Consider the following 24,651-nt stretch of genomic DNA (forward strand, 5'->3'; position numbering starts at 1 on the left):
TAAAAAGTTGCATTTGTATTTAACTTAAATAGAGAACCTTATGTGTAGTCCATGTTTCTGGACTCTATGCCTGATTTTGAATCACTGGACTTAAATTATTTGACTTACAACACTGATACCTCTTCTAAGTGAACCTAAACAAAGAATACCAGCCCTACATCCCACTCCCCACAAGATAACTGGGAAAGACACAAAGTCACGCTGAGAAAGGGCCATGGTTTGATATTGTCCAGTGAGTGTCTCTTGGCCTCAGAATGCTGCCACTTCCTGCAGTTCCAGCCCTCGGCTGTGGTCCATTCTGAGTAAGTGAATTCCTCTGTTAAAACTTGCACACAATAAGGAGATGGCGTCACCAACAGCCAGAGAAGTCAAGGGTCCTGATCCATCCAGAGACAAGGTGAAAAGGCAGGCTGGGGGGAAAAGGGGAACCAGCAGATTAGGCCAAGAGTGTAGCATCATGAAACGTGATGTCTTCATGAGAAATGCAAGGAAATAAAGCATTTGCTGTACATATCTAACCAGTATGAGAGAGGCCCCAGTTCTTCAGAGGAAAGCATATCAGGGAGGTCAGAAATTGGGCCAACCCCACGACATCAATGGTAGAGAATGGCACATGGGCCAAACAGGATGCATACCATCACCAGAAGTATCAGGGTCTCACCGGCTAAAGACATGTTACAAAGGTGCCCTCAGTCACCTGTCCAGAGAATAAAGCAGGGCCCAGGCAGGGAAAAACATACAAGGATACTGATCTTTAGCTGCTGGCTTCCTGGGGTCTTGATGCCTTGGAGATGAAGGATAATGGGGGAGCCTGAAAGGCATTCTTTAGGGGTTTCAGCTGACCCATCTCCCTCCATCTGCATCTTAGAGGCCACTCTTCTGAAATCTACAGGCTCATACCTGGTGGGCAGGGAATCTGTGCCACTTGGTCAGGTCAACACTTTCAGACCTCGTTCTCCCTGGTAAGGTTTATGATCATTAAGTCTAAAACATCTGCTCTTTTTCCTCAAGCAACTGTTACACCTGGGTGGCTGGAGAAGCCGCTCCAGGTGACGGTACAGCAGGCTGTCCTTACTATGGAAGTTTGGCTTGTGGCCACAGTTATTTGCAGAGTGCCCACAAGACACGGTCCCGCCTCTATTCTCTGAGGGAACTACCCTGTCTCCCCTGAGAGGAGCTGAGTTCTAGAAGACTGCTGTAGGAGAGATTTGGTTTAAAGTTCTTTAAGTCAATGCTATTTTTCTGTCTGTGGCAGAACCCTGTGTCCAGGACAGAACAGATGGAGGCAGTGGCGTGCTGGTAAACCAGCTTTCTGGAGGAAAAAACACTACCACCACCGATTCATAGCACTTGTCAATTTTCATGGTGTAAATACCTCCACCATGATCAGATTTCAGGCCACCAAAGGTTTAAAAACCAGTTCACAAAAATCCTGAATATTTAACAATCGGCCAGCAGGGGCTGGCTCCAGCAGATCCAGGAATCTGGGGACCTGGGTTGCATAAGACATCCTTTTTCTCTGATGCTTTGAAATGTTATGAGCTTACCGTGTTCTTAAACTTCAGCTACAGAATCAAAACAGGGCAGAGACTTTCTGAAACTATCCTGACTCCCCCTTAACCTCACCAAAAGCTGAGGGTTTCATTTTAGTCCTCGAAAGAAGAATTCAAAAGTGGCAATTCTTTTTTTTTTTTTGAGATGGAGTCTCGCTCTGTCACCCAGGCTGGAGTGCAGTGGACAGATCTCGGCTCACTGCAAGCTCCGCCTCCCGGGTTTACACCATTCTCCTGCCTCAGCCTCCCGAGTAGCTGGGACTACAGGCGCCCGCCACCTCGCCCGGCTAGTTTTTTGTATTTTTTAGTAGAGACAGGGTTTCACCGTGTTAGCCAGGATGGTCTCGATCTCCTGACCTCGTGATCCGCCCGTCTCGGCCTCCCAAAGTGCTGGGATTACAGGCTTGAGCCACCGCACTCGGCCAAAAGTGGCAATTCTTGTTCTCTTTTCCAGGTATTTTAAGTGTCACAAATTAGAATCTGATGAAGAACTTCAGGTAGAAAGAATGTAAGAGCCAAATCTATGTGAGTTCTCAGGAATGAGTCTATGCAACATGGTACCAGGGGATACATGGGGATAGCATCTTGACATCACCTCTTAACCACAGGACTAGACAGTGGCAGAAGATGGGTGGCTTTGTAATGCTGAGCAATGGGAAGAGGGAGTTTTAAAGAAGGTTTTAGGACTTCATGTGTCTTTCAAGGAGAACTGACAGCAGACTCCTTACCTCCAGTATCTTGGTTCCAAATCTTCACCTTGCAATCATGTGATGAGGTAGCAATTAAAGGCATCAAGGCCAATGCTCTTGGTAGAAAGACGCAGGACGCAACAGTCTGGAAATGCCCCTTATACTCACATATTCTGTTTCGAGTCTGTCTTAGGTCCCACAACTGCAAAGTAATGACATGGACCAGCTCATACTTACTCGTCTAGCTTCGTCCACGAATATCCATCACCCCCGCTCCCATGATGTACCTATTCCCTCCACTTACCTGCTCACGTATCTTCATCCATCCACAGACCCAACAACCCCCATCTAGTGATTATTTTAAGCCTCAACTATGTCTCAAACAACCCTGGTTAAGAATGTGTCTGGCCGGGCGCGGTGGCTCAAGCCTGTAATCCCAGCACTTTGGGAGGCCGAGACGGGCGGATCACGAGGTCAGGAGATCGAGACCATCCTGGCTAACACGGTGAAACCCCGTCTCTACTAAAAAATACAAAAAAAAAAACTAGCCGGGCGAGGTGGTGGGCGCCTGTAGTCCCAGCTACTTGGGAGGCTGAGGCAGGAGAATGGCGTGAACCCGGGAGGCGGAGCTTGCAGTGAGCTGAGATCCGGCCACTGCACTCCAGCCTGGGCGACAGAGCAAGACTCCGTCTCAAAAAAAAAAAAAAAAAAAAAGAATGTGTCATAAGTTTTTGCCTTTTTAATGGTTAGGGAAGTAAAAGCTCCTAGTCCTACAGCATGATGGTGTCCCATCATGGGGAACCCGAAACAACAGTATGGGGTTGTTTGCTTTCATGGCAACTCAAGAGCTGCCTTATTTCAACCTCTTGGCATCTGTGGGTCCTATGGGGACCCCATGGTTAGAAGTACCTCATAGGTATAAGTACATATAGGTGTAGACATTCTGATTTAATGCCTAGATGCTGAACCTTGATGTGTGAAGACTAGTGTCTACAAGAGGGAAGTGCCAGTCAGTGCTGCCAGTCCCACTCTCATAGATACAGATCAGATCACAGCTGGAGAATAATGTTCAGAGAGGACAGCAAATTGAATTATGTCCAAAAAGATAATGAAGTTATTGGACAGCATGTTATCCAGGGAATAGCTGTAGAAGCTGGAAATGTTTCACTTAGAAAAGAGATGCTACATTCAAAGGCTGCAACACCCCAATCTACCATTTACTAGGGATATGGTCTTGTGCAAGAAATGTCAACTTGCCATGCCTCTATTTCCTTGTCTGTGAAATGGGAATTATAATAGTACCTAACTCATGGGGTTGTTTTTAAGGATTAAATGAGATACTACATGTAATGTGCTCAGCCCAGTGCCCAGCACACAAGAAATGTTCGATAAAATAGGAGGCATAATTGTTCTATTCGAATACTAGATAACCCTTTTAATTGATATTCTACAATTATGAATCTAAGGTGCTTTGGAGGAGCCTAGGCAATCTATTCCAAAATTAACTGCAAGGAAGGTATATGAGTAAGGGATGGAGTAGGCCCTGGACCAACACTAGAGCTCCAAATTTCCTAAAAAGCTTGAGCTTCTTTTACTGTGGCCATGCCTATAATGGGAATAAATCTCGTTCTTCAAACAGTCCCTCCCCTCTCCAAGCTCTGCTGCGAGTAGAGACATCAGCAGACTGGTTCTGTGTTTAGCTCTTCCCCATCTTGACTCTCATCCCATTCCTCTTTCCTACTACCAATTCAGAGAGCCCTAAGTTGACGAATGTTTCTTTTCTTTTCTTTCTTTATTTTTTTGAGATGGGGTCTCCCTTGTTGCCCAGGCTGGCCTCAAACTCCTGGGCTCAGTTGATCCTCCCACCTCAGCCTCTGAATAGCTTGGACTACAGGCACACACCACCATGCCCAGCTAACTTTTTATTTTTATATAGAGACAGGGTCTTGCTCTGTTGCCCAAGCTAGTCTCAAACTTCTGGGCTCAAGTAATCCTCCTGCCTCGGCCTCCCCTATGAATGTTTCTTAAATGAAGCAACTGGAATGCAAAGAATCACTCACAGTATGATTTTGAAAGAGGCCTGAGCAATTAGCAGAGCTCGCCTGTGTAGAACAGCTACAGGCATAAGGCCAGAGTAAGTGATCTGTTCATCAGCAACCAGATACCTGGACCTCACACAGTCTCCTACCGTGGCTTCACAGCCTTCTCCTCCAAAGCCATTGCTGCAGGAGACACACTTGTGTCCATCCACACTGACTTCACAGTAGGTCTGAATGTACTGCTTTGCAGGAAACATATGAGCTACCTGCAGCCCCCGACTGTCCCATAATCTGAAAGAGATTAGGGCAGGAAATTAGCTTGTAGTAAATGTGGCTGAAATATACCCGTATTGTCCCACTACCATAAAAGTCTTGGCTCTTTGCTGTGTAGGCCAGCCAGATTGGAATGGCATGATTTACCTAAAAACAGCAGCATGAACCAGATCAATCTCTGAGACTCTAAAGCTGGCAGGAAGTAACCAAATTGAATGACATCTGAGTTCTTTCTATTTTGAGATCAGTTAATAGAAATTGAGACCAAGCATCTTAATTGTACAAGTTAATTTGTTAATTTGGTCCTTTGAGGCACTGCTTTCCATGGACAAAAGGATATTTCTGTGCCTGTGACTTAAATTTTTAAAAAGATACTTATTATGATACGGAAGATCAGTCATCATTCAGAATCAGTTACAGAAGATTTACATACAGGCCATGGCCAACCTTGGCTATGGGGTCCACTGGGGAGTATTTTGTTTTGCTCCTTATTTTATTTTTACCTCTTTACCCCATTCCTATCATTTTCTAAGGAGAATCTCTTCTGAGATCCAAAGTTTCTAGTTATGCTCTCCGGTCTAAGAACTATTGACTTTACTGACTCCCCTGATGCTGATTTTGACCCTGCTTCCCCAGGGAGGGCTTCAGCTGAAGGCTGGGTGACTGAGAACACCAGGAGCCATGCAGGAGTAGCAAGGAGAGCCAGGCAGCCCGACAGGGTGGGACAAGCAAATGACTGATTCTGGGGTTAATCTGAACACATTCACATAGCAGGAGCTGGCTGAATCAGATGCTTTGAAACCATCTAGAACAGGGGCTTTTACCAGGCCTGATCTCATGGTATACAGTCCCTACCTTAATGATCCATGGGGCCAGAGCAGAGAGGCCCCACCACCAGTGAAGGGCAGAGGAACAGAAGGCTCTGGGAAGGGCAGAGCAATGTGGAGAAGCAGAGTGGGAATGGAGCCATGTACACATGGGAGCCACAAACCTCACAAGAAACACTTTCACTGCTGCTCAGTAAGCCCACCTGAGGGTTTTATCTTCAGAGGTCTGTAGTATGTATGGTTCTCTGGGGACCCAGCACAGGTGAGTGACCTAGAAAAAGCAAAATGTTCAGAACTTCTCACACCAAGTCATTCCTCTGCTGTAATTCCTGTCAAATGTGCTAACTAGCATCACTGTGCCTCTTCTCAAGGATTCTGAACTAGCAAATTCATTTACAGGCATCTTACCTTTTGCAGATACCTATCAGTCATGCTCTACCTGCATCTCCCAGGTTATCAGCAGCAAGGGAACAGCTGGGCCAGTTGTGAGCACCAAAATACATGCAGGCACCCTTAGAGTACCTGAAACCCCAGCTGTGTGGCAGATAGAACAGCCCCTGTTGTAAGGCGGGTTCACTGAAACTCTAGCCCAACACCTCATGGGGATCAGGAAGAGCATTCATGTTTCTCTTTATCCCTGCAGTCTCCTGCTTGGACAGGCATAAAACAGTTTCCAAAATAACCCAAAATAACAGGATTTTCTTTTCTTCCAGTAAACTCCACCAATATAGAGGGCATGGGGCAAGCACATCTGACCATTGGCAGTCATCTTCAAAATTAGAAAAGATGACTGGGACTGAAATTTGACGACCACTAAAAGAACATCTACTATAGGTCAGGTACAACGACAGGTATTTCACATCTAGTATTTCAATTCACCCTCTGAAGAACCTTAGCAGGTGATAGAATTCTCCCCGTTTTATAAATGAAGACATAGACACTCTAAGAGCTTAAGTAACTTCCTTGAGATAACATAGCTGGTAAGTAATAGATCCATGATTTGAACCTGGGTATGACTGACTCCAAAGGCTCTGCAGTTTATACCAGTCTGCTACTAGAAAACAACTGGTCCTTCAAAAGCAATGCAAATTCTACATAAAGCAAAAGGTAATGTTTATTTCTCCACATGATGTTACATGTATGAACATGCAATAAGCATAAGCTGTGAGCTCCTGGAGGACAGGAACTCTGTCCTTGGTCACTAACCCTGTTCCTAGCACAGTGTCTGGCCCACAGAAGAAAAGTAATAGTGAAATAAATAATGAAGACCATTTTTAATTCCCATAAGAGTGAGTAAAATCATTGTCTGGAGCAGAAGACTCAAGGGACCATCTAATCTAATAACCTCGAGAGGCCAGGGTCTCACAGCAGGTTAGGGGACAGCAATTGGGATCCAGGCTCTAATTTCTGCTCATGGGCCTCCTGATTTTTCTCCTGAGCCTTTCCTTCACCCCATGCTCCTTTCTGCTGCCCTGTTCTGTACCAAGTTCGAGTTCATACCACGTTTCTGGAGACAGATGCTCTTTCCACACTCTGTCCTGTCACCACATCCCACAGAAGCAGGGTGTTGTCCCGAGAGCCAGTGCACAGCTGTGATGAGTCTTTGGAAACAATGGTGAGAAGACAGCCTGTGAGAGGGGACCTGAACAGGGTTTTTCAGAAAGTATCAAGGTGTTGGGAAGAGGTTCACTTTGTTTTACCTGGACTCACAGCCAATCCGGTGACCACCATGGCATGGCCACACAATTGCTGCCTTGGTTGTGAGGAACCGTGCAAGTCCCACATCATGACCATCCTGTCACGAGAGGCACTGAAGAACTGGTTGGAATTGGGAATACAGGTTACCTGCTCAGGGAAAAAACACTAACACTGAAATAGCTCTGGTGTGCTAGTTGGACTGGACTTTAAATTGGGGGAAAAAAGATGAGTCTGCATAACTCCCTCCCCACACACTTCTTTTTTTTTTTTTTTTTTTGAGATGGAGTCTCACTGTCACCCAGGTTGGAGTGCAGTGGTGCGATCTTGGCTCACTGAAGCCTCCACCTCCCGGGATTACAGGCGACAGCCACCACACCCAGCTAATTTTAATATTTTTAGTAGAGACAGGGTTTCACCACGTTGGCCAGGCTGGTCTCCAATTCCTGATCTCAGGTGAACCGCCCACCTCGGCCTCCCAAAGTGCCGGGATTACAGGCGTGAGCCACCACGCCTGGCCCCCACACACACTTCTCAAGAGTAATACCTAAGCTTGAAATCTATGAATGCAAAGCATGGGCCAGTCTGAATTTCCACCTTTTTCAACGTTGTGCTACCTTTTCCTTTATGTAGCAGATTTCCTCCTGTCCTTCAGGGTAAGGTTAAAAATCTCACCTCCTCAGATCACGTTACCTTGGTGAGGATGTTTCCCTTCTTGGGCTTCCTATAGAACTTCCTCCTGTGGGATTCCTTTTACACCTGATCATCACTGCACCCCAAAAATGGATACTGTACTGTTATGACAGGTGATTCTGTTGTACTTATGATGAATTTGAAGTGAATCTCTGTTCCATTTTATGCTTTTTACCTTGAATACAACTTTGCTTGATATCATCATCCCAACTCCTGCTCTGTTTGTTTACATTTGCCTGATATATCTTTGCTGACCTGTTCTTCCTGTTCTGATCTCTTCCATCGTGTTCTTTTTTGTGTGATTTTTTTTTTTTGTAACTGTGGTAAATATACATAAAACTTACAATTTTAACTATTTTTAAATGTACAACTCAGTGGCAACAAGTACATTCGTTGTTGTATAACCATCACCACTATCATCTCTAGAACTTTTCCATCATCCCAAACTGAAACTCTACAACCTTTAAACAATTACTGTCCATTTTCCTCTCCCCGCAGCTGCTGGCACCCGCAATTATTCTACTTCTGTCTCTATGGACTTGACTATTCTAGGTACCTCATATAAGTGGAATCATACCATATTTGTCCTTTTGTGTCTGGCTCTTACTTAGCATAATGTTTTCAGGGTTCAGCCATGTTGTAACATGTATCAGAAATTCATTCCTTTTTTTTTGAGACAGGGTCTTGCTCTGTCACCCAGGCTGGAGTGCAGTGACCTGGTCTCAGTTCACTGCAACCTTCCCTTCCTGAGTTCAAGCAATCCACTTGCCTCAGCCTCCTGAATAGCTGGGACTATAAGTGTGTGCCACCACACCCGACTAATTTTTGTATTTTCTGTAGAGATGGGGTTTTGCCATGTTGCTCAGGCTGGCCTCGAATTCCCAGGCTCAAGTGATCTATCTGCCTGGGCCTCCCACAATGCTGGGTTTACAAGCATAAGCCACTGTGCCTGGCCTATTTCATTCCTTTTTAAGGGTGAAAAATAGCCCACTGTATGTATATTACCACATTTTGTTTATCCATGAATCTGTCAAAGGACATTTGGGTTGTTTCCAGCTTTTGGCTATTCTAAACAATGTTGCTATATATATGTGTGTGTGTGTGTGTGCGCACATGTACAAATATCTGTTCTATGTTTACTATTTCACTTTAAATTTTAAAGGTGCTTTGCATTAGATATGTCTTATTTATTTATTTATTTATTTACTGAGACACAGTCTCACTCTGTCGCCCAGGCTGGAGTGCAATGGTATGATCTCTGCTCACTGCAACCTCTGCCTCCCAGGTTCAAGTGATTCTCCTGTCTCAGCCTCCCGCATAGGTGGAATTACAGGTGTGTGCCACCATGCCTGGCTAATTTTTTTTTTTTTAATTTTTAGTAGAGATGGGGTTTTGCCATGTTGGCCAGGCTGGTCTTGAACTCCTGACCTCAAGTGATCCACCCGCCTCAGCCCCCTAAAGTGCTGGGATTACAAACGTGAGCCATTGTACCCAGCCTAGATATGTCTCTTTTAAACAATGTATAGGTGGCTTTAGTTTTTAACTCAGTAAGAGTACTGCCTTTCAATAAGTGAATTTATCCCAATTACATTTACTGCTATCATATATATGTTTGATCTTGTTTCTTCCATCTTTTCTGCTGGTTTTGAAAAACATTTTGTCATATTTTCATTGTCTTCTTTTTCTATAAAATTGCATATTTATTTTTAGATTTATTTTTCCCTTTCTTTATATTTTTAATTTAAATAATATGTAACCTGAGTTCTTCTCATGATACCTCTATATATGTATTAATATCTTTAAACTCATATTCTCAATGTATTAATTTCAGAAAGAAAAGAATCTCCTATAAGGAAAAACAATTTTTTCTTTAATTAGCACAATTATATTACTTCTGGCTCATTCCCACTTTTGTAGGTACTCTCTTGGATTTTTATCCAGTCTATTATCATATTATTAATATTTTGCATTTTATTCATATAAATTTTTTAAAGAATTAAAACAATTACATTTCTTCTCATAGCCCTAGTTTTGACAATTCTTTAGACATAATTCTGTGTTTAATTGGATTGAAGACTCATACAGTGAATTCAGTTTGGAACTTCTTTAATATTAGTTGGCTTTATTATTCATCATTCATTCGCATTCTTTTTTTTTTTCTTTCCCTCTTGTTGCCCAAGCTGGAGTGCAATGGCGCGATCTCAGCTCACCACAACCTCTGCCTCCTGGGTTCAAGCGATTCTCCTGCCTCAGTCTCTTGAGTAGCTGGGATTACAGGCATGCGCCACCACACCCAGCTAATTTTGTATTTTTAGTAGAGATGGGGTTTCTCCATGTTGGTCAGGCTGGTCTTGAACTCCCGACCTCAGGTGATCCGCCCGCCTTGGCCTCCCAAAGTGCTGGGATTACAGGCGTTAGCCACCACGCCTGGCCCATTCACATTCTTTAATAATATACCTTCAACTATATTATTCAGGAATGCTTTGCATATGGCAAGATTTTACGGATTTAAGAATGTCTTTCCATGCCTTTACATATGAACAACACTCTCCGCACATAAATAATCTTTTTCTTTCTTCCTTTCCTTTCTCTCTCTCTCTTTCTTTCTTTCTCTCTCTCTCATTCTCTTTCTTCTCTTTTTTTCTTTCTCTCTTTTCTCTTTCTCTCTTTCTCTCTCTCTCTCTCTCTCTCTTCCCTCCCTCCCTCTTTCTTTCTTTCTGACTGGGTCTCGCTATGTCACCCAGGCTGGGCTGCAATGGCGCAACTATAGCCCACTGCAGCCTCCATCTCCCTGGCTTAAACGATCCTCTTGCCTTAGCCTCCCAAGTAGTTTAGACTATAGGCATGCACCACTATGACCACTGAATGTATTTGTATTTTTATTTGTAGTAGAGACAGGTCTTGCTATGTTGCGCAAGCTGGTCTTGAACTCCTGAGCTCAAGCAATGCTCCCACCTCAGCTTCCCAAAGTGTTGGGATTATAGGAATGAGCTACCCTGCCTGGCCAATTTTTACTTTTTAATAATATTTTTCCTCAAATCTTTTCTCCCCCAGATAATTCTTCTATTGTCTCACTTTTTTTTTTTTTTTTTTTTTTTTTTGAGACAAATCTTGCTCTGTCACCAAGGCTGGAGTGCAGTGAAATAATCACAGCTCACTATGAATTCAACTTCATGGACTCAAATGATCCTCCCACATCAGATTCCTGAGTAGCTGGGACTATAGGCGCGCACCACCACATCCAACTAATTTTTTAATTTTTTGTGGAGATGGGGTCTCATTATGCTGCCTGGGCTGGTCTCAAATTCTTGGGCTCAAGCAATCCTCCTGCCTTGCCTTGCCAAAGTGCCAGAATTACAGGCAGGAGCCACTGCACCTGGCTTGTCTTATTTTTTCAACTTATTGTTTCATAGAGTATATGTTCTCTTAATTTATAGAGTAAAAAAGCATTAATCAAATTTTATCTTTGCTTCTTGAGTAGTTCTTCCTTTAAAGTGTATTTTCATCTGACATTAGCTTGTTATATGTGTATTTAAAAAAAATCTAGGCATATAGACCTCACTTTGGATCCTTTCTGCTTATTAATCTTTTCATCTTTGAATGAGGGCAAGTCCAATCTTTGGCAGTAAATTCAACAAGGCTTGATACATGCTCAAGTATTACATGCACACACACACACACATGCATGTGCACACACACACAAGTGCACGCACATACACACACTCACACACAGTCAATTCTCTCTCACTTTCTTTCCTTTCAGTCCAAGGTCTACTATAACTTGATTTGTCATGCTGAATATTGATGGTTGATTATGTCTTGATTTGTCATCCTGAATACTGATGGCTGATTATGTCTTGTCTAAATAGCTGAGACTACAGGTGTGCACCAACATGCCTAGCTAGTTTTTTTTATTTTTTGTCAAGATGGGGTCTTGCTATGTCGCAGGCTGGTTTTAAACTCCTGGCCTCGGGCAAATCACTTGAGGCCAGGGGTTGGAGACCAGCCTGGCCAACCGAGCAAAACCCCATCTCTACTAAAAATATAAAAATTAGCCGGGTGTGGTGGCACACGTCTGTAATCCCAGTTACTTGGGCGGCCAAGGCAGAAGAATAGCTTGAACCCGCGAGATGGAGGTTGCAGTGAGCTGTGATCACACAACAGAGAGAGTGAGACTCTATCTCAAAAAACAAAACAAAACATTCCTGGCCTCAAATGATACTCCTGCCTCAGCCTCCCAAAGCACTGGGATTACAGGGATGAGCCACCATGCCTGGCCAGTCCTGCAGCATTTTAGGGTGACTGGAAGAAAGAGAAGCAAGCTGGCAGCAGCCTCGATTTTGTTACATTGTCTTGTTTTACTGGTAAACAATCTATATCCTTAGTCCTCATCTTTCTAAATAAAGGACTGTTGGGAGGACCATTCAGGACCAGCTCTTTTAGTGTAATCTGCACTCTGTCAAATATCTGGGGATAAGTGAATAGAGCATGGTGTTCCCTATCAGTCTAGTTCAGAACACAACGTATCTGGCGAGCAACTATCATATTCTGTGCTATGGGATTGTGGCTGATGCCTACTTTCATTATAAAAGAAGTGTGTATCTTAATTTTTGGTTCATTTAGGTGGACTTCAGAGCAGGGAATTATATATAAACTGGCATTCTCTATCATTTTTGCTGGAAGCTCACTCTGGTCTGTAATGCTATCTAACAAATTAATTTTTATTTCATTGTTATTGAATGTTCATTAAATGTCCCCAACTAGACTAAAAGGTTGCTGAGCACAGGGATTTTGTCATTTTCCTAGCTATGGTAAGCACAGGGTAAGCCTTCAGTACTGTACCTGCTGAGTCAGGATAGGTCAGAGAGAGTTGTTATCAGCTGTGTTCTGTTTGCTATTAAGGGCTTAATGACAAAAGAAAAACTGTTCGATATGCCTGTAACAACAACTAAGTGAATGGTTTGCTCTGTTTCTCCTGAAGTAGGACTTCACAGCATCAAACAAAGCCTTTGCATTTTTCCTTAAGATCAAAGATTCAGTCACCCTTAATATCTAGAACTATTAGCTATCCTTTATTCAGTTCCAGATTGCCTTCATAATAATCATTTGACAATTACCTTGGTGATCTCATGTTCATGTCCTTTGAACCTTTTCACCACATTTCCAGTTTTCCAATTATAGGCCACAACTGTCTGAAGAGAGTGAAGATTTTAGTTTCATTACTCAATTGTTGTTAAAGTGACACTAGCCTCTACTGCATTCCCACCTTACTTTCTCCCTCTTCACTCACTCCCTCTCTGTTCAGGGACTTGCTCAAAGCATTAGGGGCTCCCTGTTGTGGCCATCCCTCCTCATGTGCCCCTCCTTTGAGTTTCTTTTCTTTCCTCCTGGTGGTTCTCTCTCTCTCCCTCTCACACTAGACCACTGCTCTAAACTTACTGATGGGTTTGGGCTAACATTCCCCAAGGAGAACTGATTCCACTGGAGGTTCTGGCTGTAGATGGTGAAGGAGAATTCCACATAGGGTTAGATTTGTTTTCCTACTGCGCTGTATATTTTTGTTGTGGTGCTTTTTAAAAAAATTTACCATTTCAAGCTGGGCACAGTGGCTCATGCCTATAATCCAGCACTTTGGGAGGCTGAGGTGGGCAGATCACCTGAGGTCGGGAGTCAGAGACCAGACTGACCAACATGGAGAAACCCCATCTCTACTAAAAATACAAAATAAGACAGGCATGGTGGCACATGCCCATAATCCCAGCTACTCAGGAGGCTGAGGCAGCAGAATCGCTTGAACCCAGGAGGTGGAGACTGCAGTGAGCCACCCTGCCCGGCCTAGATTTTAAGACAAAATACTGCCAATTAAATTAGGATACTTAGATGCATCCTGATTTAAGAAGTGTTACAATGTGAAAACAGGGCCAGGCATGGTGGCTCATGCCTGTAATCCCAGCACTTCGGGAGGCCAAGGCGGGCGGATCACCTGAGGTCGGGAGTTCGAGACCAGCCTGACCAATATGGAGAAACCCCATCTCTACTAAAAAAAATACAAAATTAGCCAGGTGTGGTGGCACATGCCTGTAATCCCAGCTACTCAGGAAGCTGAGGCTCAAGAATCGCTTGAACCCAGGAGGCGGAGGTTGAGGTGAGCCAAGATCGAGCCATTGCACTCCAGCCTGGACAACAAGGGCAAAACTCCCTCTCAAAAAAAAAAAAATAAATAATAATAATAATAATAATAATAAAATAAAATAAAATGTGAAAACATGCATCTTAGAACCAGTGGAATACAGTATGCAAATGGAATTTGAAGACTCTAAAAGGCTATTGAAAATGAGAGACATTATTATTATTTTTTGAGACAGAGTCTTGCTCTGCCACCCAGGCTGGAGTACGGTGGCCCGATCTCAGCTTACTGCAACCTCCACCTCCCAGGTTCAAGCAATTCTTGAGCCTCAGCCTCCCAAGTAGCTAGGATTACAGGCATGCGCCACCATGCCCCCCCTAATTTTTGTATTTTTAGTAGAGACGGGGTTTCGCCATGTTGTCCAGGCTGGTCTTCAGCTCCTATCCTCAAGTGATCCACCTGCCATGGCCTCCCAAAGTGCTGGGATTATAGGTGTGAGCGGCCACACCCGGCCCATTATTAGTATTATTCACTACAAAAAGAATTAGCAGTTGTGTTACCAGTATCCCAGGTGTGAGTGCTATGATAGATCCAAATATGAAGGAGAGAAATGCGAGAATGGGAGGAAAGAGGACAAAAACACAGGAGGAATCATAATGCATATCAGTGTAAAGAGCATAAAAGAAGAGATTAGAAAGTTCCTTTTGCTGACAATTAACTCCTGTGTCTCCATGTAGGTGTAACATGGCATTGGTGGGAAGTATGATCTCTGCCATTTATAGAAAGCACGTGGGTGGTCAGGCACAGTGTTAAGGATCTCACCTACGTTCTTTGATTTAATCTTTATAACCACCTGTGAGGTAGCATTATTATTCCCACTTAACAGATAAGACTGAAGCTCAAAAAAATTTAAAGACTTGTCCAAACGAATGGGTAGTGGCCAAGCAGGGATTTAAACCCAGTCTTCCTAACTCTAAAGCTCATATTTTTATACTCATCAACCCTGCTCCAGAAATGCAAACCCTAGACTTCCTTTCAAAATATCTTCCTTTCCCTGCAATAAAGTTCGTTTCCCAGGAAACACTGCAAACCCCACCTTATCTTTCCCTCCAGAGACACAAACATCTGAGTTCAAAGCAGCAACGACAGAGACGGTATCCATGTGAGCTGGGCTATACTCTTGAAAAGCTTTAGTCTGAATTCTCTCTTCTATAATTTCATCAGGCCTGCTAAAAAGAGTATAGAAAATGAGAGACCCAATGGCATGGGAATGGATAGGGGTGTGGTGGGGTAGGGAGAAGAATGTGGGTTAAGAAGGCAATTCAGGCCAGACTAAGGAGGAATATTTAAAAAGGAGAAGAGAAGGGAGACCCACTGACATTGTCAGCAATGGTATTATTTATTCTGAAAATGTGCAGAATGACTGAAGGATTGGAATCTGATAAAGGGGGATCCTGAAGCCAAGAAGCCAGGAGTCTTTCTTTGCTCACACTAGCAATTAATCCTAAAGATTTAGGCCCCTCTGTGTATGGGTGCAGCCACTAGCTAATAAACTGACTGTTTCTTTCTTTTGAGACAGGGTCTCACTCTGTTGCCCAGGCTGGAGTGCAGTGGCACACATGGCTCACTGCAGCCTTGACTTCCTGGGCTCCAGCAATCTTCCCACCTCAGCTTCCCACGTAGCTGGGACTATAGGCTCATGCCATCATGCCCAGCTAATTTTTGTATTTTTTGTAGAGATAGGGTTTTGCCATGTTGCCAAGGCTGGTCTCAAACTACTGACCTCAAGCAATCTGTCCACCTCGGCCTCCCAAAGTGCTGGGATTACAGGCATGAGACAGCACACCCAGCCCTGACTGTTTCTTATCCAAAAGAAAACACACTAAACTATTCAGGGAAGGCCATCAACATTCACCCTGGGTCTTCTCTTTCTTTAGTGGAGAGTTTTAATGGGGCATGATAAAACCTGGGCTCCCAGGGGAGGATTGCTGTACCTGTATTTGTAAGTGCTGTGTTTGAGTTTGCTTTGCAGTTTCCCCATCACGGCACAAAACCTACACCAAACCTTCTGTGGAGGAGCTTGTTTCAGTTGGCACCTGAGTAGCAGCATTCCTTGTGGCTGCTGGAAGTTGCGTTCCCTGTTTAATAAAAAGAATACATACTGTTAATTTTGTTAGGCACAATAATGGTAGTATGATGTTGAAAATAAATCCTTTTTCAGACTAATTAATTGTATGCTTTTGCTTTTCCTCCTCACCCTGCTTCACCCTTACGGCCCTGAGGTTGCAGATACACAAAACAAAACTGATTTTAAAAAAGACTAAGAAGTCCTGAAATAACTAAAAAACAGAAGTGCCATATGGTCCAGCAATTCTTCTCCTGGGTTTACAGCCAAAAACACAGAAACAGATGTTCAAACAAAAATTTGTGCACAAATGTTCACAGCAGCACTGTTCACAGTGGCCGAAAAGTGAAAACAACTCAAATATTCATCAACAAATGAATGGATAAACATCATGTGGTCAATCCATACAATGAAATATTACTTGGCCATTAAAAGGAATGAAGTACTCATACATATTACAACATGGGTGAATCTTGAGAACATCATGCTAAGCAAAAGAAGCCAGACACAAAAGGCTACATAGTTCATATTCTATATATATGAAATATCCATAGTTGGCAAACCTAGAGACAAAAAGCAGATTAGTGGTTGCCAAGAGCTGGGATGAGGAAGAGATTGGGGAGTGACTACTTAATAGATACAGATAGAATGTAATATAGAATATCTTAATAGACTAGATATAGTTTGGATATGTGCCCCCTCCAAATCTCATGTTGAAATTTGATCCCCAATGTTGGAGGTAGGGCTTAGTTGGAGGTGTTTTGGTCATGTGGCCAGATCCCTCATGAATACTTGGTGACATCTCCCTGGTAATTAGTGAGTTCTCATACTCTATTAGTTCCCACAAGAACTAACTGTTTTTAAAAAAGCCTGGCACCTTCCTCCTCACCTGGTTCCTTCCTCTCTTGCCATGGGATGCCCACTCTCCTTTGCCTTCTGCCACAGTGGAAGCTTCCTGAGCCCTCACCAGAAACAGAAGCCCGTGTCATGCTTTTTATACAGCCTGCAGAACTGTGAGCCAAATAAACTGCTTTTCTTTTTTTTTTTTTTTTTTTTTTTTGAGACGGAGTCTCGCTCTGCCGCCCAGGCTGGAGTGCAGTGGCCGGATCTCAGCTCACTGCAAGCTCCGCCTCCCGGGTTCCCGCCATTCTCCTGCCTCAGCCTCCCGAGTAGCTGGGACTACAGGCGCCCGCCACCTCGCCCGGCTAGTTTTTTGTATTTTAGTAGAGACGGGGTTTCACCGTGTCAGCCAGGATGGTCTCGATCTCCTGACCTCGTGATCCGCCCGTCTCGGCCTCCCAAAGTGCTGGGATTACAGGCTTGAGCCACCGCGCCCGGCCTAAACTGCTTTTCTTTATAAACTACTTAGGCTCAGTTTTTTTTTTTTTATAGCAACACAAAAAAACTAAGAGGCAGAGTTTCCTTTTGGACTGATGAAAGTGTTCTAAAACTAGATAGTGATGATGGTTGCACAACATTGTCTCTATATACTAAATGTTACTAATCATAAATTTTATGTTACATGCACTCTGCCACAATAAAATAAATACTAAGAAGATGTAATCAAAAATAAAAAATAATTCACATTACTGAAGCTTCTTGAAAAAGAAAAGCCTCAGTTATTCTAAAAGGTTGTAACCTTCCTTGGTTGCTGGATTTTTTTTTTCTTAATAATTTCACTACAGCACCTCTCAGTGTGCCAGAATCATGAAATAGATGTTCTGAGATGCCAGATTTAATGACACTAAATGAGACAATATAGGTAACGACCTAGACTAGCATTTCTTAAAGTGTGATCCATGGATCATGGGGGATTCCTGAGAGCCTTTTAGGGAGTTTGGGAGGACTTCCCTTTTCCAACTACATCTCTCGGTGAGGCCCTTCTCTCCCTCCCTCTCTCCCTTCCTCTCCTTTCTTCCTTCTCCTCCTTCTCCTTCTTCCTTCTTCCTTTTTCCTTCTCCCTTCTCCTCCTTTTCCTTCTTCCTTCTTCCTTTTTCCTTCTTCCTTCTCCTTTCTTTTTTATTTTGAGACAGGGTCTCACTCTATCACCCAGGCTGGAGTGCAGTGGTGTGATCTCACTGTACCCTCCACCTCCCAGGCTTAGGTGATCCTCCCACCTCAGCCTCCCGGGGAGCTGGGACTACAGGCTTACACCATCACGCCCAGCTAATTTTTTTGTGTTTTTTGTAGAGATGGGGTTTCGCCAACTCCTGGGCTCAAGCAATCCACGTTCCCTGGCCTCCCAAAGTGCAGGCCTTCTTTTCTTTTTATACCTCAACATAAACAATAGATTACAATAGACTGAATACAGAAGCAGATATCCAAGTCAAATTGTCTCCTGTTTAAGGGAAACATTAGAAATTTGCAAAACCATAAAGCAATACCATTTTTTCTAACTAAATATTTTGGTTTTGGAAAGTATATTTATTTTTCATAAAATGATGTTTTATGTTAATATGTAATAGGTTTATTACTAATTGAAAATTAATAAGTAAATATCTTTAAAATTTCTGTTTTTTTTAATTAATTCATTTACTTATTTATTTTATTTATTTTTTTGAGACGGAGTTTCACTCTTGTCACCCAGGCTGGAGTGCAATGACGTGATCTCTGCCCACTGCAACCTCTGCCTCCTGGGTTCAAGCAATTCTCCTGTCTCAGCCTCCCAAGTAGCTGGGACTACAGGCATGCACCACTACATCAGGTCTTTTTTTTTTTTTTTTTTTTTTCTGTATTTTTAGTAGAGATGGGGTTTCACCATTTTTTGGCAAGGCTAGTCTCAAACTCCTGACCTCAGGTGATCCACCCGCCTTGGCTTCCCAAAGTGCTGGGATTACAGGTGTGAGCCACCGTGCCTGCCTCATTTATTTATTTTTAAATTTAACAAACCCTGCATGTGGCATTCAATCTCAGTTTTAATGTCAAACAATAGTAGCAGAGCAGGATTCAAATCCAATCTATAACCTACATAAGCAAAACCTCTTTGGGGGTTCTTAATTTTTAAGAATGAAAAGAAGTTCTGAGACCAAAAAGTTTGAGAGCCAGTGACCCAGAATTTAAATAATGTTAATATTGGATTACATATTAGAATAAAAAGAATAATGAAACATTTTCCAGATTTACTTGTATCATCCCCCTCAACTAACAAGGCTAGAACTGAAAAGAAAGAGAATGTATTATGCATTCAAACATGCTCCTCCACTCATTCAGGAAACACCTCCTAAGCACCTTATTTATGTAGGTCCTATACCAGTTGCTGGTGAAACTGAAAAAAAGAGAAACCTGAAGATGTGACCAGCATGAACATTTGCTGGGACCCAAGGAACCTAAGGACCAGTCTCAACTACTCCAGGTCACGTGTCCCCTGCAACCAGCTGTGATATCAAAGAGCTGAGGGAAGTATGGGGGGCAGTGGGAGCACCCAATCCCCATTTCTTCTGAGGTTCTGCTTAAAAGTTCTAGGAAATGAGTTTCTTATGGGCATGACCAACCTAATTCTAGGAAGAACTGTCTATAGGAGAGAACAGCAGCTAAAACGCACCAACTTAATATTCTCATTCATACCATTAGCGTTAAAAAAAATAGAGCTTTCCAGAAGAATTTCAGCCTACGTTTTGAGAAGAGGATAGAATTACCTCCTGACAAGACTAGGTAACCAATACAGAAAAGCATAATGCAATGGAAACAATGTGAGTGGCATCAAGAGACCCAGGATCTACCCCAGCCCTGCCTCATCCCATTATGTGTCCTTGAACAGCTCCATTCCCCACTCTGGCCTCAGTCTCCCCAACCAAAAAATTAGGACACTAGATGAAATGATTTTTAGTAGACTATGAGTATAATGAGAGAAGGTCTTTCATTATTCATCTTTGTACCCCGAGTGGCTTGCACAGTACTGTACAAGAAAAATACTTGTGAAGTGGCGAATCTAAAGTCCCTTCCACTTCAGATAGTCCAGGATTTTCTGTAAGAGACTACAAGATGTGCTGAGAGGCAAAATTCAGGATAGTTTTCAAAAAGCTTGGGATGTGGTATTGTTTATAGATAGAGGGTGCAGGGCTTCTTATCTGCCAGCCTAACCTATTTTTCAACATTGTCATCAAACTAACGACAGATGTCATCCACAGATCTAGGTCACTGGAAATTACAGGTGCTATAAATGGATTGGCTCTGCTCAAAACTGATTGGTATAGTCAGAGAGCCATACTTCCCAAGAAAAGCATATTCATGGGACATTCTAAGGAAAAGATAACTTTTAGAATTACTTACCCCCAAACCAATAGGATCTTCTTGGTGAGCTGCCCCTATGCAATAATTTGTAATGTGTATCCTTTGGAAAATAATTCAGGCAGGTACTTCTTAATCTCTGTAATTAGTGGGAAGCCACTGAAGTTAATCTCTTCTCTGTCTAAGCATGTTTGCACTGAAAAGAGATTTACAAGATAAATAAAGACCTTGTTTATTAAAGAGATGGTTAGGTGTAGTTTTCCCTCACAAAGAAAGAAATATTTTACAAAATTCCAAGATTATCTCTCTCACATTTCCACAATTCAGGAAAGTATACTATAATGTTAATTATATATCTATTTTTAAAATATGCAAAATATATTTAAATACATCATTAAACATTTTGATTTTGCTCCTAACATAGTACTTCTGTTCATCAAAAATCTTGAGTTGACTGCTTACTTCAGAGTTTACTGCTTTTGTGAAAAAGGCAATTTCTCCTGTTTCAAATAATTATCCTAGAATTTGAGATGGAAGAGCTTTTCAAAATCACCATATATAAACCATTTATTTATTTCAAGATCTGCAGAATAAGGGTAGAAATATTATTTGCTCAAAATTATAACTACGACCATTTATTTAAAGATCTGCAGAATAAGGATAGAAATATTATTTGCTCAAAATTATAACTAAGTAAATCTCTTGACTTCTAGTCCAGAATTTCCATTATAAATGTCTACAAAGAATAAACAGTTTTATTGCATTTTAATAACTAATTTTAAGAATTCAAATAAATTCTAAATATTGATTGACAGTACAGCTTATTCTGAGAATTAAGGGCAGCACAGAATAGTCAGAACAACATTTGATTAAATGCATTAGTATCTGCATTAGACAGGACTAGTTGTGAATTATAGCTCAATGTGGCCTTGGGCAAGTTGTTGAACCTCTCTAAGTCTCACTTTCCTATGTGTAAAATAGGATAATAACTCCATCACTGACTTCTGCGAAGATTAAAAATAGCACTTAAAATGTACCAGGAATTGCTATAGGTTTTATATTTATTAACTCATTTTATCTATTCCACAAGCCTCTGAGATACCATTACTACAGGCTGAGCATCTAATCCAAAAATCCAAAATTGAAAATGCTCCACAATCTAAAACTCTTTGAGCACTGACATGACATAAGGAGGAAATAGTCATTGAAGCATTTTGGATTTCTTTTTTTTGTTTGTTTTTGTTTTTGTTTCGTTTTTTTTTGAGACGGAGTCTCGCTCTGTCGCCCAGGCTGGAGTGCAGTGGCCGGATTTCAGCTCACTGCAAGCTCCGCCTCCTGGGTTTACGCCATTCTCCTGCCTCAGCCTCCCGAGTAGCTGGGACTACAGGCGCCCACCACCTCGCCCGACTAGTTTTTTTTTTTTTTGTATTTTTTTAGTACAGACGGGTTTTCACCGTGTTAGCCAGGATGGTCTCCATCTCCTGACCTTGTGATCCACCCATCTTGGTCTCCCAAAGTGCTGGGATTACAGGCTTGAGCCACCACGCCCAGCCTTTTTTTTTTTTTTTTTTTTTAAGACAGAATCTTACTCTATTGCCCAGGCTGGAGTGCAGTGGCACAACCTCAGCTCACGGCAACCTCTACCTCCCAGGTTCAAGCAATTCTCCTGCCTCAGCCTCCTGAGTAGCTGCGATTACAGGTGTGTGCCACTATGTCCGGCTAAGTTTTGTGTTTTTTGTAGAGACGGGGTTTCACCATGTTGGCCAGGCTGGTCTCGAACTCCTGACCTCAAATGATCTGCCCACCTAGGCTTCCCAAAGTGCTGGGATTACAGGCATGAGCCACTGTGCCTGGCCACATTGGAGCATTTTGGATTTCAGGTTTTCCATTAGGGGTGCTCAACCCTTAAGTATATAATGCAAATATTCTAAAATCTGAAATTTGAAACACTTCTAGTCCCAAACATTTCAGATAAGTGATACTCAACCTGTATGGCCATTTTGCAGATGAGAAAAGTGAGGCACAGAGATATCAAATAGCTTGGTCAAGTTTATACTGCAAATAAGTGGCAGAGCTGAAACTTGAATCCAGGCAGTTTAACTCCAGAGGCCCTGTTCTTGACCAGCGTATTATACTGCATCTCTACAAAAGCTAGTGCATGTAAAGCTTTCGGTTCATTCTGGCAAGCTGTTAACAATAAATTATGGTTACTAGCATGACTGCAAGATTAACAGTGATCATACTGGAAGCAGCATTTTCACCCTTATTAATACTGTTCATAATGCACAAATATTAATGCACAAATATACACAGAGAACATATACAAATGGATATATAAATCTAGCGGATATTAAAGCTGAAGTAAATTATGGCCTCTGATCAGAGTGACTGGATCCAATAAAGCTAAGAATTCATTATGTTACATAGCAAGGCAATTAAAAAGTCTCAAGAACAAAGTATGTGAATTTGGGTTACGTCTACGTTGTTGTAACTTATTATGAGTAGACTAAGAAATAAAAATACTGCTAAGTTTTCTTCCACTATTTTTATTATGAACATGTAATATACTTGAGAGGAGGTATAATTTCTGGTTCATTTTTGTATCTATGATTTGACCTTAGCCTAGGAGAATGAATGCAAGGCAAATAAATATTTGTTGAATTAATTAATGGAATACTAAGATGAAGAGTCAGCTTGGAGTTTGGCTCTTGTTGCCCAGGCTGGAGCGCAATGGTGCGATCTCGGCTCACCGCAACCTCCACCTCCCAGGTTCAAGCGATTCTCCAGTCTCAGCTTCCCGAGTAGCTGGGATTACAGGCACCTGTCACCACGCCCAGCTAATTTTGTATTTTTAGTAGAGACAGGGTTTCTTCATGTTGGTCAGACTGGTCTCGAACTCCTGACCTCAGGTAATCTGCCTGCCTTGGCCTCCCAAAATGCTGGGATCACAGGCGTGAGCCACTGCACCCAGCCCAGTGGTACACTTTTTAAGGATCCAACAACATAAGGGCCCTTTTAACCTGCCCAACAACGTATCCTTTAGAGAGCAGTCACCCTGTTTCATCCCAGACTCCAGACCCAGAAAGGCTGGAGAGGACATGGGAAAATCTATAGACTCAATTACGGCTCTGGATGTCCCCATTGGTTCCAGTTGGAACCAGGCCTCAGTCTGAATCCTGGCACTTATTTCGATTCTAATCTGCTTTCCAAAGGCCTTGAGATATCCAGTAGTCACTCTAAACCACCCTAAACATAAAGCAGAGAATTCTCTAACTCTCCAGTGCAATATTCCTTGATATACACCAGTACCTATCCAACTGCTCTATTTCATGAAGAAACTGGGACTCAGCAGGCTGTGACTTGCTGAAGGTCACAGGGGCAGAGCTGGGTGGACTGCACCTTATTTCCCTGGTCCCCTGTTCATGCAAACGCTGATATCTTATCTCCCTCCGTCTCCGGAAATCTCCCTCTGCACACTTCTATCTTACACTCTGGGAGACCAAGGCATCTTTAGCCGCCAAAACAATGCTCAAAGAAAGAAAAGTATGAGTAGAAACACCTGGAAGCTGGTCTGGTTCGACCTTCTAATGGTACAGATAGCGGAAACCGAGGTCCAGGGAATAAGAGGGTCTTGCCTAGAGTCACATAGGGAGCCAGTTCTAGGCCGCCACTCTCAAGGTTGCCTCAAATTTGGGGGATGACTTGTGGACTTGTGTGCAGTTTTTCCTTTCTGTTGCTTCAGATCACAAGTGCTCCTCTCTCTGCCCATTATACGAACAACTAAAGTTTATTATTTTTTATTTATTTATTTTTTTAGAGACGGAGTCTCGAGTCTCCCTCTGTCGCCCAGGCTAGTGTGCAGTGGCGCGATCTCGGCTCACTGCAACCTCCGCCTCCCGGGTTCTGGCAGTTCTCCTGCCTCAGCTTCCCAAGTAGCTGGGACTACACGCGCACGCCACCACACCTGGCTAATTTTTTGTATTTTAGTAGAGACAGGGTTTCACCGTGTTGCCCAGGCTGGTCTCGAACTCCTGAGCTCAGGCAATCCACCCACCTCCCACAGTGCTAGGATTCCAGGCGTGAGCCACCGCGCCCGGCCTAAAGCTTATTTTTGATGTGTATGTGGAAGGAGGGGAGAGGAGTCCCCCAAGATGGGAACCTAGCGCCACCCAACACAAGGTCGGCCCTCATAACCGCTCTCCGCTTCGGCCAAAGGGCGCAGGTTGCCCGCTCCCAGTCTGCCGCTTAGCCCCTTTCTCCCACCTCAGGCTGAGTACCCACCGGCGGGCTCGGGGGCTGGAGCTGGAGCCAGCGGGAACGCGGAGCTGGCGGGTGTGAGCAGCCTCCGAGCCCTCCCCCGCCTCCGCCCCAGCAGCAGGCGCACGTTGCTAGGGTGGGAGTGC

The 24,651-nt window shown here is 43.0% G+C and overlaps 1 protein-coding gene across 3 annotated transcripts; it reads right to left on the minus strand.

Annotated features, from left to right (window-relative positions):
* On the minus strand, positions 1–24,651 carry WDR31 (WD repeat domain 31). 3 transcript variants are annotated; one of them, XM_009188241.4, is made up of 11 exons: positions 24,530–24,651; positions 20,291–20,444; positions 15,891–16,034; positions 14,993–15,122; positions 12,887–12,961; positions 7,082–7,226; positions 6,882–6,982; positions 5,585–5,652; positions 4,431–4,572; positions 2,282–2,444; positions 1–410 (listed from the first exon to the last, which is right to left on the minus strand). In XM_009188241.4, the coding sequence occupies exons 3-11, from the start codon at positions 16,004–16,006 to the stop codon at positions 250–252; spliced, it is 1,101 nt and encodes a 366-aa protein (XP_009186505.1). In that variant the 5' UTR covers positions 16,007–16,034; positions 20,291–20,444; positions 24,530–24,651; the 3' UTR covers positions 1–249. The 3 variants fall into 3 exon arrangements, with proteins under 3 accessions (XP_009186505.1, XP_003911386.1, XP_017805114.1); XM_003911337.5 differs by having other exon boundaries at positions 14,993–15,125; XM_017949625.3 differs by lacking the exon at positions 14,993–15,122.

The sequence above is a fragment of the Papio anubis genome, chromosome 13, assembly GCF_008728515.1.
Source record: "Papio anubis isolate 15944 chromosome 13, Panubis1.0, whole genome shotgun sequence".
Taxonomy (NCBI): Eukaryota; Metazoa; Chordata; class Mammalia; order Primates; family Cercopithecidae; genus Papio; species Papio anubis.

Excerpts from the sequence above, each read along its gene's own strand:
- WDR31 (XM_003911337.5), bottom strand. The coding sequence starts at position 16,006 with ATGCTGCTACTCAGGTGCCAACTGAAACAAGCTCCTCCACAGAAGGTT. Across the intron at positions 12,962-14,992 it reads TCTCTGGAGGGAAAGATAAG|ACAGTTGTGGCCTATAATTG; the intron begins GTGGGGTTTGCA and ends CACTCTCTTCAG. Across the intron at positions 6,983-7,081 it reads CGGATTGGCTGTGAGTCCAG|ACTCATCACAGCTGTGCACT; the intron begins GTAAAACAAAGT and ends TTGTTTCCAAAG.